Source organism: Eimeria tenella, genomic scaffold (genome assembly GCF_000499545.2).
Source record: "Eimeria tenella Houghton genomic scaffold, Eth_scaff29, whole genome shotgun sequence".
Classification (NCBI taxonomy): Eukaryota; Apicomplexa; class Conoidasida; order Eucoccidiorida; family Eimeriidae; genus Eimeria; species Eimeria tenella.
Genome location: NW_013542775.1, coordinates 278,036 through 291,571, shown reverse-complemented (window position 1 = coordinate 291,571; position 13,536 = coordinate 278,036). Strand labels below are relative to the sequence as shown.

Here is a 13,536-nt window from a genome sequence, read left to right as displayed (position 1 = left end):
CTTCATACACAAAGTGTACGACCCCCCTTTTGCAGCACTTAGTTTAATCCACTATACAACCCTACAAATACCCGACTCCACGCAGCCCTTAGAGCGATACGCCGGCACTTCATGCTTTCTACTGTGGGCAGTTTTCACAGTTACCGAGCGAGGATGCATGCTAATCGGCTTTTTTCGGTCAGGTCATGAGCCCGACCCAGCGAATATATTCGATGTACGACCAGGAGCTTCTCGCCTTAGTCACCGCCCTAAACAAGAACCTTCACTTACTAAGAGCCGCTATAGTTTTGATGCATACCTATCATCAGGCTCTCACATTTTTACTCACCCTTTCGCGCAGCTCTGCTTGTTGCAGCCTCTACCTGATCCTAGCACTCGCTAGCTTGATTTTCTAGCAAAGTCCTACGACCTCATAATCACACAGCTACATAAGCACATGGCGGACGTGCTGTCTCGATACCGTGGATGGAGCTGTTGCCGACGCACTCCTTCCATGACGCCTTTCATGCTTTTCAACTTACGCAACATCTGCCCTGCGACCCTCACATGATCACCTAAGAAACCGTTGTTGATTGTTTTTCATTTGCAGATCCCAACAACTACTTGACTTATCACTATGAGTTCGACTACATTTTGGGTCAGCTGCGCATAAGCGGCGAAATCTGGTGCTCAGTGAAGTGGCGGGGTTTCCCTGAAAACCAGGCTACATGTGTGCCTTAAGAGCATAATACGAACTACCCTTCCCTACTAGGAGCATCAAAGGGCCTCGAGCATCGGTGCTAATGGTCAGATGTCACTGCGTAGGCCCCGTTTTCCGACACTCTCTTCTCTATTCGATAATGCCCCTCTATGCCTAGCTTCTTAGCTTTGACCGCTTCCTTTTCCCCCTCATCGTATGCAGTACCTTTGTTATTCTCCGTTAAGCAATATTGATGCATAGTTTTACACTTTATCCAGCTGCCGCGGGAGAGCCAACGCTGCGTGAAGGGGGGCGAATATTCTGATCATGAAATTTCAAGCGGACTTGTCCACACTGTGGGCGCCTTCGTGCACGGGGCTGTCACGCGGGAGCTCCTTGATCAAAAGTGAACAGTACAAGCTATACGCCATTTATGGGGGAAGAAGCTAACATGAAATGTGGCAATGAAACTGAATTCAAAAGTAGCGTGGTTCACAGAGTGTCTTTGCTAGACCCACTGTAGCGCTGGAAGACCCAAATCAGCTTCAATTCTCACTGCATCTTTTCCCATTTCCGTCTCCCTCCTGTCCGTTTTTCTTCAACCACTTCATTTACTTCTGAACTGGTGCGACTGTTGTTAGTAGTAGAATGCATTAGGGCGGGCCACTAGGATGCTGGACTGGCTGCTGAGTAACGGGAAGAAAGCTACTAAAAGTACCCCGATTATTCATGGAAATAATTATGTTACGCGGGCGAAGCCTTCTTTAGAAAAGTAGTCCTTTCTTTCATTACGTGGGAAGCCAGGTAATTTGGTGACTGGCTGCAGACGGAAGGCGCCAAAATAGGGTAAGAACAAGAGCTCAATACATAAGAACAGCAACGGAGCCTCCAAAAGGGAAACTGAATAGATAACAGATGTGACGCTTAAGCGACGACTAACCGCCCTCACCTTCTTAAAGCTCACAATGGCCCATTCATTGCATATATGCCATAAAATAATTACTTATCCAATGATCTGTATTTCAGAATGTGAGTGAGAAGTGCTAGCTCAAAGCACTACAGATCGCACTTCGTACGTGGCTGAGCAAACCCCTAGAGAACCCGAACCTCTGATGTTGCGCCTCAATGCATGTGCAACACTCAGGGCCTACATCCATTTCCAGCCATTAATCGCAATATTACGTTTCTACTTACTATCGGAAAATTTTCAAATTTCTGCTTCATATTCCTCTAGTTTACTACATACAGCCTTCAAAGGTGGTAATGGTCGCTAGCACTAACGGCTCAACGGCAAGTTGCACCACAGCGTTCTCCGCGGCCAGCACGACGTAGCGAGCTCACGTGTAGATTGCAGCGAAACTGTTGGAGCCTCTATTTTGACTCATATTCAGCACTAAATATTCATACAAATTATGTGTATATGTAGTGCCAAGAACTTAGAAGGACACCGTGGGTTGCATACATTCATTTACAAGGGGAAGCTCCATTTGGTCAACAGCACGAATGCACGAGAGGACGTGGAATCCAGGGAACAGCTCAAGTTAAAGGATGTGTTCTTTATATATCCTGATATGTTAAGCAAGTGGCCGCTATACGACGCGAAGTTATATAAAATGCCCTGTAACGCCTTCTTGAAGACAAACAAGGGCGAGCTTGCCCTACCATCCCGCCACCTCCTGATGGAGTGGACGAGTCACAAAGACTATTAAAAAGAGTTGGCCTATGCTGAAAATTGCATAATTAGTAAAAGCTGTTGAACTATTAACTCAAGAAGTGGATAGATATCGCATGAGGACTAATCCTTAGCACTGTGCTACAATGGACCGATCCGCCCGTTACATATATGACGAAGGCTGGAGACAGCGTCCCTGGGCTCACTTTGTTTCCCTGCTGTCAGTCATTTCTTGAAGCTGCACTTAGTCACAAATTATGCTGAGTATTTAACTACAATCTACAGAACTTGCTCTCGCGGTTGGCTACTCAGGTCCAGCAGCACCTGCCGAGCCCCCCGCAGACCACTCTAAGAATCAGACCACTCTAAGGAATTGCGCGGAACTGCTTGAGGTTCTACAGCCCATAGTAGGAACATCCACTTTCGTGACACTGCCTAAGAAATGTCGAAGGGGAGATATATCCGATCATAGCATCCAGAACGCTTCTTGTTTCCATTTTACGTTTTGCTGGATCTGAAGGCTGACTACTTGCGGGTAACAGGTATTCATTGATTTCGAAGAACCACTCGAGGTCACTATTTCCATTGGCACTGGACTAAGTGTGGAATTAGCATCACGCAGGTGCGTTTCCGTGCCACGTGCCGTGTTGCTCCTCCCACAACTCAATCACGCAAGGGAGCCTGCATTGTATCAGATAAGAAATATGGTGTCGAAAATGGACTACAATGAGGCTCCAGCCGAGACGAAGAATTTGGAGCAGGATATGTTCATTCAAGCTGACTACACCAAGCCGCCAGAGCGAATGCGAAAATTCCAAGTTCGCGGTCAAGTAGCTAGTTGGCCTGCGTTTTTAGCGATCATGTGTTCCTCTGCCATTCTCTTTGTGATTATAAAATGTTCCTTGCATCTGTCTACGCATCCATTGAAAGCTTTTAGGATGCTAGCAGATGAAGGCATCAGCTGTAACGACGAGGAAACCCTCTTGGTGGGTTTACAACACGTTCAAAATACAGCCACCGCAAACTGATGGCCTTGCTGTATTTCGTCCCTTTTCAAGAATTTTCCCTGCAGTTGATCCTGGGTGTGTTTTACTCAGGGTGGAAACAGAGAATGGAGTTTTTGGGAAACCGTTGTCGGACGCCGTGCCTCGCTGAAGGGAACACGTGCAAGACTTGGCACTCTAATGAGCTTTCGAGCTACCACACGTACATACACCAGCTTGAAGAATGCAAAATCTTATGGAACATTCGACCCTTATTCGGGGCCGTCTGCAGATACTCCTTCTGACGTCGTAGAATATGATCCAGATGCTCCTCCACTAGCCCCGGGGCAAAAAAGAACCTTCCGTAGCAAGATCCGACTTGGAAGCACGCAATCACCTCACTACGAAAATATTGACAAACCGTTTTCGTTCCCATTGCTTGGAAGGCAGGAAGTGAGTTTGGAGGGGGCTGCTTCGACCTAATGGTCGCAAAGCAGCAAGTGCAGCTGTAGGTCGAACTCTCTACATTTAGTTAGGGGCCCTAGACCAAGTTGGCTGATAGAATGACAGCAAGTGCCGATATGGTTCCATGCTACTCAGAACTTCCTGCTCTGACTCTTTCAGAAGCATCGAAGACTACGAAATATGCTACACGGACTTGGACAAGCTGCAGAAGCTATTTGTAAGGTACACAAGGATAAAATGGACGGTAAGAAGGCTGATACACAGTATTTGTCTAAAACAAATAGAGCCGTTGGCACCAACTGATTCCAAAAGTGGGACTTCAAGGTTCAGCGTTTACATCACTTTTACTCAGAGCAAAGACGCTGGATGTCTGCATACAGGTGTAGTTTTAAAAGCTCTCATGTGGATAATGTGTGGTGCTCCTACAGCTCACTTTAAGGCGAATTGTCCGGTCCCGGGTGGAACCACTGAGGTGCTTCTGCACGTTGAGTTTACTGAAATAGTGAGTACCGTAATTTTTTGCAAATTGACACTCTTGGTCACGCATAATGAACCAAGTAGCCTTAATTGTTTCAGATGCAGAAAAACGAGCTCTTGGTGGAGAAGTGCAATGAAGGGTGCGTTCTTTTGCGCACAGGAAAGTATTTCCAAAAGCTCATGGGAGCAGCTAAAAGTAAAGATGCAACGTTCAGGCCCATTCGACACCCGGCATGTGGGCAAGGCAGTCGCCAATTCACCCACTTGCTCACGCGTGACTGAGCAGCTGAATAATATCTAACCTGACTTATGTAGGTAAGTTTGTTTGTGCTCATGCAGTTTCGCCGCGATGTAGAAGTTCTCACTCAGGAGTTAATAAGTATGGTTCTTCTCCAAGCTCAGAAGTCCGGCAGTGAGTACAATGTTGGAAACCAAGAAGCTAGCGCCTTTCTTAGATGTTTGCAGAAATGTGTCGGCGCTGTATCCAGCCTACAATCTTGCTTGCGTGGCTAAGCTTGCCCTCAGCACGATCTCTTGAACGTGGATCTTTTTGGATGCTCTGGCTTGCGAAACTGTTGGTGTTGCAGTGTCAGAAGGGCGAACCAATTACTTTTCTGGAGTGCTCAGAAGACCGGACAATTTGCCTTGTTCGGGAACTGTCTTGCTCAAAATCTACGGTAAGCCCGAATGACAGTGTTTCCGCGCAGTCTAGCGTGCAGGATTCTGCAGTCGTCTGCTAGGGCTGCAGACACTTCAGCTGGGCGTGGCTGTAGCCTAGCATTTCAGGCTACAGTCTTAAAAAATACCCCAGAAGTGCAGGGCTACCCGTTGCGTCAGTTGTCGAGGCGCACAGACACATGTTTCTTATGTATTTTGTTTCAGCCACAAATGACTGAGGCTGTTCGTAGGGACCGGCAGTTCCCGGAGCCACCCTTTATCGCCAGCTCCCCTGAATGCATCTTAGAGTGAGGTTAGGCAGGACGACATGAAGCTTCACGCTTGTTGGCGTCGGGGAGCTGACAATTCAGCCTGGAGACAAAGGAGTCAACAACCTTCAGTTTGGCAGTTGCAGCTCTGCGTGTGGTTGAAGTGTGGGTACAGGTTTTCCTTGATGTTGCTCTTTCGAGCTTATTGACCAGCAGTTTACAAGTTCAGCGTACTTGTGCACCAGCAGCCTACAAGTTCAGCGTGCTTGTGTTCCAGCAGTCTACAAGTTCAGCGTACTTGTGTGTAGAAATCTCATATCAGACGAATGCTTGATTTTGAGTACAATCACTGGCGATGTAGAAGGCGAGTAGGTCTTTGCAAGTTCTGGCGAGATCGAGTGTTTTGTAATATTTGCACTGCCGTGCATTCGCACGGATCTATTTACGTAGCAGGCAACTGAAAGTAACCACATGGCCCGCAGAACAAATTAGTTTGGAGGCCAAATTTTCAAATAGACCCAGCAGAGCAAGCAGAAAGCGAATCGTTTCCACGCTTGCACTCGCGCCCGCATGCATCATGCAAAGGTGTATGGTGCACGCATTTTTAGGTGCCCGCGTGTAACTGTGAAAGCTTTTTCGTATTGGCTTACGCCGTAGATGGCAGCAAAAGCTGGGTAATCTTTTGCATGCTTGCGGAACTGGAATGCTTTTGGGAAACTTGAAGCCGTGTTAAGTGGCCGGGTACGCGCTTGGGAGTTTTACTACGAATATTGCGTATTTCCAAAAGAAGCTTTGTATTTGAGGTAGCATTTGCCATTCCTACTTGCGGAAGGTCCAATATTTAGAAAAGTGCACTGTTTCAGTTTTTAGTGTTTGGGGAAGAGGTTTACTGAGCTTTTGTGGCTTTCAAGTCATGTTGCTCGATGACAGTGTGCGTCAAGTTAAGACTTGAGAGAATCGCCTCTTGGAGCTTGCTTCGACAGCCTTGGCTGCAGGCAATACAGGCAGCTATTTGTATGCATTCCGTGTTTCGGCACTTTTTAGGTCCTCTTTTGCACTTTGTGGGTCGTACTAATAAACAGAGCATGAGGTCAAGGGTAAGAAACTCTGAAGCTGGAACGTCAAGGAATTCGTCTCCTACTATAGCAGAGCACATGATCACGCGCCTTGAGATGACTGCGATACATAATGGCGTTGAGGGGATGCATCTGACAGATCTGATCGCGGAGAAGCCCAACAATTGCATAAGTGGGAAAGAGTGCACTATCAATTCTGTTTAGTGTGAAGCCCATTGAAATACAAACTGGGATGCATCATGCAGGACACCATTTGAGGGCTCATAGTTGGGTGACCTCCAGTGTAGGGAACAACAGTGCTTTCAAGGCAACAACGTCAGCGCGTTGACTTCTTGTGGGAGCCGGTGAGGCACTTAAGACAGTGAGGAACATTTCCTCAATTTTGCCTGGAAAAGGCGCAAAAAGGGCTTTATCTGCGGAGGCATTTATTGGTCCCCGAACAGTAGCATTGACACAGCTGAGGTACTTGACTATACTGGAGTGTTGGAAACCCCGTGTTCTGCGTATTGACTGATATGCTTCGTGAAAAGCATATCTCACTAATGATAGAGAGACGGTTCTTTGTAGACCTCGTGAGCCACATTCTTCGCCATTGTGCAGTTCTCTCCCGGTCTCCATCCCAATATTGTTTTCGGTACTTCCGGGCACACCATAGCTTATCCCCCACTTTTGGAAATGTGCAGAGCTCAGTCAAACACTATTTTTGTTTGTCAGAAGCGCTGTGGCAAAGTACCAAGCCCTGAGTCGTGTAGCTGACGCCCTTGAGCTGCCAGGTTTCCATACTCCTGGAGCGTTGAACCGTAACAATCTTCAGGGCTGAAGCAGCATTGACAATATAACGAAAGATTTACACCAATATAATAGCATTATTTGGAGGTAGGAAACCGGGATTAGCCGTTTGACGGCCTTTAACATAATTCGCTTGAGTGCGTCGAACGCGAGCGTCTCTCGGTGATACCGACTTCCAAGTCCCCTTCCTTTGCCCTGGTCTTGTGATAGTTGCCTATTGTAGAGCATTAAAAGCGATAAAAAGCCGCGCGGAGCAATTTTTGTGCTCAAAATTTTGGACTGCGAGCGATGGTATGCTCGGAGACTCCTTGGAGGGACTGGAGCCGCATTAAGTTTCAACGCCCGCAGTGCAGGCAGCTCGGATAACCATGTATTGGTGGAAGAAAGCTGAAAGAGGAAAGTAGGCAAGTCTACAGCAGTAAGATGCTGCGGCAGGACATCTTTCCCAATTCTTGCTTGATGAGAACTTGTTCGCTCCAATCGGCTAAAAGGTGAGGATGTGCGAAGACACGAACGCTTCAGAAACTTCGGCGCATGTTGGAAGTTTAGGCGCAAAAATAGTCTTATTTTCAAGTCATCATAGTTAAATTGTTTCATTTTTCAGGGGGAATCGCTATTTTCTCGGCAAGTAATGCTGTGCCGAGATGCCAAGCCTGTTTGTACGACCACAGGACGAGGCAATGGAGGCAAAAATAAGGCACTCTAGCTCTCCCGCGGAAGAGTTAAACTTGAAACTGGATACGTCTTCTCACGCCAATCCTGTTGAGCCGTGGGATTCACCTTGGAAACGGAAAAATAACCAACAGATAGTGAAGTGGTCTACTGTTTCATTGGCCTTGACCTCTGTTGCCCTCCTTCTTATCGTTTTGAAGTGCTCCACTTGGATACGAGCAAACTCATCAAGAAGCTTCAGAATTCTTGCGGAAGGAGGGGAAGACGAGGGCAAGGAAACTTCGCATCTTCTCGAAGGTGTAGGGCGGATTTTGATTTTGCCTAAGATGTAAACAAGGCGGCCGTCTATCCCCTTTAGTCTTTCTCAAGTGTTGCCTATCAGCGTGTTTCGGTGGCACGTAGGGTCCCGATATATCTGGAGAGTGCGAGAGCGGCGAAGCTGGTGCCTCTGGCACTCGGCGGGAGCGAAGACATTCAAGAAGGTGGAGTCATTTGTTTCGAATAGGACCAACTTCACAGCCAACTCGAGCTGAAACGAGTGGTGAAGAGGGCGCCAGTGCCAGTACATCTCAGCCGCACCCAGAATGGACTGAGCACCAGAGCAATATTAATGTCGGAGAGCCCTCTGCTTATCAATATCATGGCCTTGGGAAACCCTACTACTTCCCATTTCTTGGAGTAAAGCCAGTAAGTTGACAACGACACCTTGTTTAAGTTTCCCTCAGCTTCCTGAGCAAGTCATTATACGCAGCATTTTTCCTTTCCTGCAAGTTACGTAGTTTCAAGCTCATTTCTGTTTGTCGTTCTACTTAAGTAACAGCGTTTGAATTGTTATCTAGTTTTTGCACTAATTTTGCATTTAGGAGCACCGACGTTTACGGGAAATGCTGGAGAGGCTTGGTCAATATGCGGAAAAGCTCTGCTTCCCTCATCAGCAAGCGCGTGACAGTGAGGCATCAGACACCTAAATAACTTCAAAGGTAGTTAATAAATGGTCGCAGCACAGCACACGAATGCTTGTATGATCAGTTTCTCATCGTGGTTGACAGATTCTTGAGCAAATAATCTGCAACTCTGTGTCTGCTCCTGCATTCTGTAGTGCATACACTTGTTTGAGCATCCCTGCAGAGGTATTCGATGCACTTTGCCCAAAGCTTGATGGCACGGGCGAAGTGCATCTATTTGTTGAAATTCAGGAGATTGTAAGCCCCTCAACATTTATTTTGTCCACTAAATAGCTTCCCCCACAATTACCAGAAAAAATTATAGTGTGAAGGGGTGCGAATGAGCTGCTGGCGTTTGAGCAGTTTGCAAGCGCGTGTGCACGTGTGCGTGTCTACACTCAGGATAGTCACCATAGGAGTGCCTTTTCGCAGCTCAAGTCACTGTTCTCAAAAATCGATTATACCCATCGCCATGTCGGGCAAGCATCCCCTTATCCCCTTGAAGTTGTTGTCCCAGGAGAGTATCCGTGTTGACTCATATTTCACATGGTGTCGGTCTGCGAAGCCTTGTTTGCGAATGTGCAGTTTGGGCGCGATGTACAAGCTGTAGTTGAGGAAATGATCGTTGTGGTTCTCACTGAAGTGGCCAGATCAGGCAGTAGGCGCCAAGTAGCTTTTTGGCGAAAATTCACTGCACTCAAGTTGGCATTCTTTCTAGAGTTGAAGCTTGCAAGGTTGATTTTTAATGGGAACCAGACCTACACCGATGTTCTTGCGTACGCGCCTGTTGTTTACCCATGTGTGTGCAGTTCCGCCGGGGGGAACAACCCCTTTGGCGATCGTCCTTGAGAAGCCACACGACGTGCCCTGCACAGGCCGTGTTTTGATTAAGGTCCACGGTAAGCTCCGCCTGAACAGCCCGCCTGCACAGGCTTCAACTCGAAATGGCATCGCCTGCCGTTTATCGTTAACTTAGGTGCACCCGGCAACACGGGGCATCGATTTAACTTTCTGCGTTCGTGAGACGTTCCTTGTTGCAGCTAATCCATTTGCAGGATACCCAGGTGCAGACTTCTTTCCTCTGTTCGCTTTTGCTCAGCCGAACGCTAGGAAAGCTCTTCTTGAAAATGAGGTGAGTAATAATATTGCCAGAAGCATACCGGAGTCATCTGCGGCCTATGTTACGGTATGTCGAGCTCACTGCGTTGAGGCTCGCAGTGGCTGGCATATCATGCTAAAGGCTTCAAAAAACTTGGATTTGCCAATGCGATAAATTTGATGGCTGCATCAGACGGCTATTTCAGCAATTTAAAGGCAGATGCTGTTCGTTGTCGTCAGCTTGTCTGCTGGGATGTCAATGAGCTGTTCCCTACACGTCGGTCTTGAAGTTTTATGACCGTAACCTGAATAGTATCTTTTAAAACTGATTTGTTGTAGGCTTTCCACGTAATGCCTCTTCAAGTTTTATTGCAGCTCAGTGTTTAATACCGTTGACAGATTCATACAGGGTCGCGTCATTGCTTAAATCATAGTGCAGTTTGAGCACTTGAATGCATAATGAGCCAAATCGCAGTAGCGCCAAGTGTCACCGAAGAATATCTTCTGACGAGAAATCGCTTACTATTGATCTTACAGGTAGGACCAGAATTATCTTAATCACGCGTTTCTGTGCCGATATCTTACGCAAAGTGGATGCATGCGCTATTCCGTGAGGAAAGGATGCTCTGCTCACACATCGTGCACTGCCTGCGTTTGTGCATGCAAGTGGGTGTGCGCACACGCGCATATATGCTCTCTTAAGATTGTGTAGTTGTGGACAGCACAAGCTGATGAGCCGCGAGATGCGTAAATAGATCACAGGCCTCGCCACTGGCCCTTTTGCCCTTTCGCTGTTATGCGCTCTTATCCACCTGCCACACGAATAATACGCAGCGAAACGAGCCCCACTCAAGCCCTGCGGGCTAGGCGGTGCGCGTGCACTATTTTAGGCTGCAGTTCACAACCGTGTGCTTGCGAAAGTCGTTACGTCATGCAAAACGTCAAGCAGATATGTCTGGACTTGCAAACTGCGCAAAGAGAAGAATGAAATGCAACCTTGGGCGTTTTGCATAAACTAAAGAGTAAAAATCGTTCTGCACCCGATTGGAGGGAGCATCTAAGCTGGAGAGTTTAGAGATCGAACGGCAGCGTACCTACTCAAGGGATACAGCCATTCTTCCGCTGGCCTGGAGCTGTAGCCACTTCGCGCCGCAGCTTAACACTAAGAAGAGGGCTGAAAGTGCAAGAAAAGTGCCAAATTTTTCTTGGAGTTTTTCAGAAAGGCCGCAGTGCCACACCTCTCAACAGGTAACGGGGAGTGGAAGGCTACCCTGTTTCTCTGTGCATCAGTGTAGAAAACCGTCATTTACGTGGAAAGCCAGCAACTTGATGAACACATCGAGGACATCAATGCCTTGCCTTTTTGGACACGACACGCGGGGTAGGTTATGTGGAATGTTGCCGCATCTAGTACCCACTGGTCTCGCCAGGAATCCACATACTCCCAAAATGTTACATGGAAACCCAGAGGTTCAGTTCAAACGAGGTTCTGTGCCTATATGCTCGTGCTTCAGCTAGTATTGATGGACATCTGTCATCTGTAGTTCCCGTTCATCACTATAATTCTCGGTCTTGTCGCTTGTGTAAGCCCAGTCACAGGATAGCTTAGATGCTCTAGCGTGCTGCACGCTGAGCCCTCCAACTTTCCACGTACTCAATTCATGACACACGCTCAGAGCACCAAAGATAATTTTGTGGAGAATGTTGGGGTCGCTGCCCGCATGAGGGAAGATAAATGTAGCAACTGAAGGAGAGACTCTCCAGTTCTGGAAACGACTGATCAGAAGCAGCGAACTGACGCAAACGTGAACCCTTTGAAGCTTAATTAAAGCCCAAGGAAACAAGCTACAAGCCCTGGCTCGCACGTAGCGTGTAGTGTTGGGGCCGTGGACGCCGTTTATGCCATCCGCGGGCCCAATCGCTAGACTCAGCAGTCTGTAATTACCCCAGCCGCATCGAGCCCTCGAAATTTGACCAAAGCCGGCCATGATAGGCCTGGTAAGCTGCGTAGACTCAACGAACGCTTGCGCGCCAATACAATATTACAATACTTTCATGGCAAGTAGCCCAGGACCTAGATCAAGAAGGCATCCATTTGATTGCTGGGCTTACTGTAGATTATTTGACCACACCGAATTTTCGCCGCAGTCTCATGCTTCGGATTGAAGTCACAGTCGTAATAGCTTCGGGTCCAAAAGGTCTCGCGGTCACCACTGAGCTTTGACATGGAGACTAGGGGCTGGGACCACGGAAACGACCTCTAAAGCTCGCAATATGCTGCACTTCTACTGCAGATCACCGTCCATGTCATTCTCCCAACCAGCTGACCCACTTACCAAGCCATCTTGCTGCAATATGAATCGCTGAAAAACATGGGTAATGTGCAATTTGGTGGGCACAAGAAGACCAAACAGAAGCCGCTCTATTTATGCAAGTTGTGTTTTATATACTTGTTATTGGCATTTGGAGGAAAGGAAGCATGATTTGATGTCTGCGGGGCCAACTGCTCTCGCTGATGCAATCCACATTATGCAGGTGCTCCTGGCGATGCCAACAGCCTTTCCAGATTCGAAGTTCCACTAAAGGCAATGACAGAATCAAAAGGACGTCGATTCTGCTACAATATAATGATCCGGAACGTGCTTCCGAGTTGCAGAACAGCGGCTTTTGGTGTGAGCTTCGGGTGCCTACGCCCCGTGCTATTCCATTAGCGGCGTTTTCCTCTACCATGCCGATATGACATGCAGAAAATATGCAGTGGTTCACGTGCGACTAAGCAGCTGAATAGTATCTGACCTGACTTTTGTTTGTAACTTTGTTTGTGCTCGTGCAGTTTCAGCGTGACGTAGAAGTCATCAGTCAGGAGTTGGTAGATATGGTTCTTCGCCAAGCTCAAAAGTCCGGCAGTGAGTACAATGTTGAAAACCAAGAAGCTAGCTTCTTTCTTATATGTTTGCAGAAATACGTTTCTGTGCTTTACCCAACCCATAATCTTTCTTGCAAGGCTAAGCTTGCCCTCAGCACGATCTCTTGAACTTGAATCCTTTCGGATGCTCTGGCTTGCGAAACTGTTGGTGTTGCACTGTCAGAAGGGCGAACCAATTACTTCTCTGAAGTGCTCAGAAGACCGGACAATTTGCCTTGTTCGGGGACTGTCTTGCTCAAAATCTACGGTAAGCCCGAATGACAGTGTTTCCGCGCAGTCTAGCGTGCAGGATTCTGCAGTCGTCTGCTAGGGCTGCAGACACTTCAGCTGGGCGTGGCTGTAGCCTAGCATTTCAGGCTACAGTCTTAAAAAATACCCCAGAAGTGCAGGGCTACCCGTTGCGTCAGTTGTCGAGGCGCACAGACACATGTTTCTTATGTATTTTGTTTCAGCCACAAATGACTGAGGCTGTTCGTAGGGACCGGCAGTTCCCGGAGCCACCCTTTATCGCCAGCTCCCCTGAATGCATCTTAGAGTGAGGTTAGGCAGGACGACATGAAGCTTCACGCTTGTTGGCGTCGGGGAGCTGACAATTCAGCCTGGAGACAAAGGAGTCAACAACCTTCAGTTTGGCAGTTGCAGCTCTGCGTGTGGTTGAAGTGTGGGTACAGGTTTTCCTTGATGTTGCTCTTTCGAGCTTATTGACCAGCAGTTTACAAGTTCAGCGTACTTGTGCACCAGCAGCCTACAAGTTCAGCGTGCTTGTGTTCCAGCAGTCTACAAGTTCAGCGTACTTGTGTGTAGAAATCTCATATCAGACGAATGCTTG

General features: G+C 47.7%; 2 protein-coding genes across 2 annotated transcripts; both read left to right on the top strand.

Moving 5' to 3' along the window:
- Positions 1-3,289: 3,289 nt before the first annotated feature.
- ETH_00021170 (uncharacterized protein) lies at positions 3,290-5,411 on the top strand (the record flags this gene model as incomplete). The annotated part of the gene is made up of 8 exons (XM_013375603.1): positions 3,290-3,337; positions 3,449-3,787; positions 3,959-4,043; positions 4,228-4,301; positions 4,437-4,511; positions 4,864-4,953; positions 5,159-5,241; positions 5,378-5,411. 8 exons carry the CDS (start codon positions 3,290-3,292, stop codon positions 5,409-5,411), a joined length of 828 nt encoding a protein of 275 aa, XP_013231057.1.
- A 2,336-nt stretch (positions 5,412-7,747) lies between these two features.
- On the top strand, positions 7,748-9,793 carry ETH_00021165 (uncharacterized protein; the record flags this gene model as incomplete). Its single annotated transcript, XM_013375602.1, has 8 exons — positions 7,748-8,038; positions 8,142-8,426; positions 8,603-8,687; positions 8,868-8,941; positions 9,086-9,157; positions 9,269-9,341; positions 9,493-9,582; positions 9,783-9,793. 8 exons carry the CDS (start codon positions 7,748-7,750, stop codon positions 9,791-9,793), a joined length of 981 nt encoding a protein of 326 aa, XP_013231056.1.
- Positions 9,794-13,536: the final 3,743 nt, after the last annotated feature.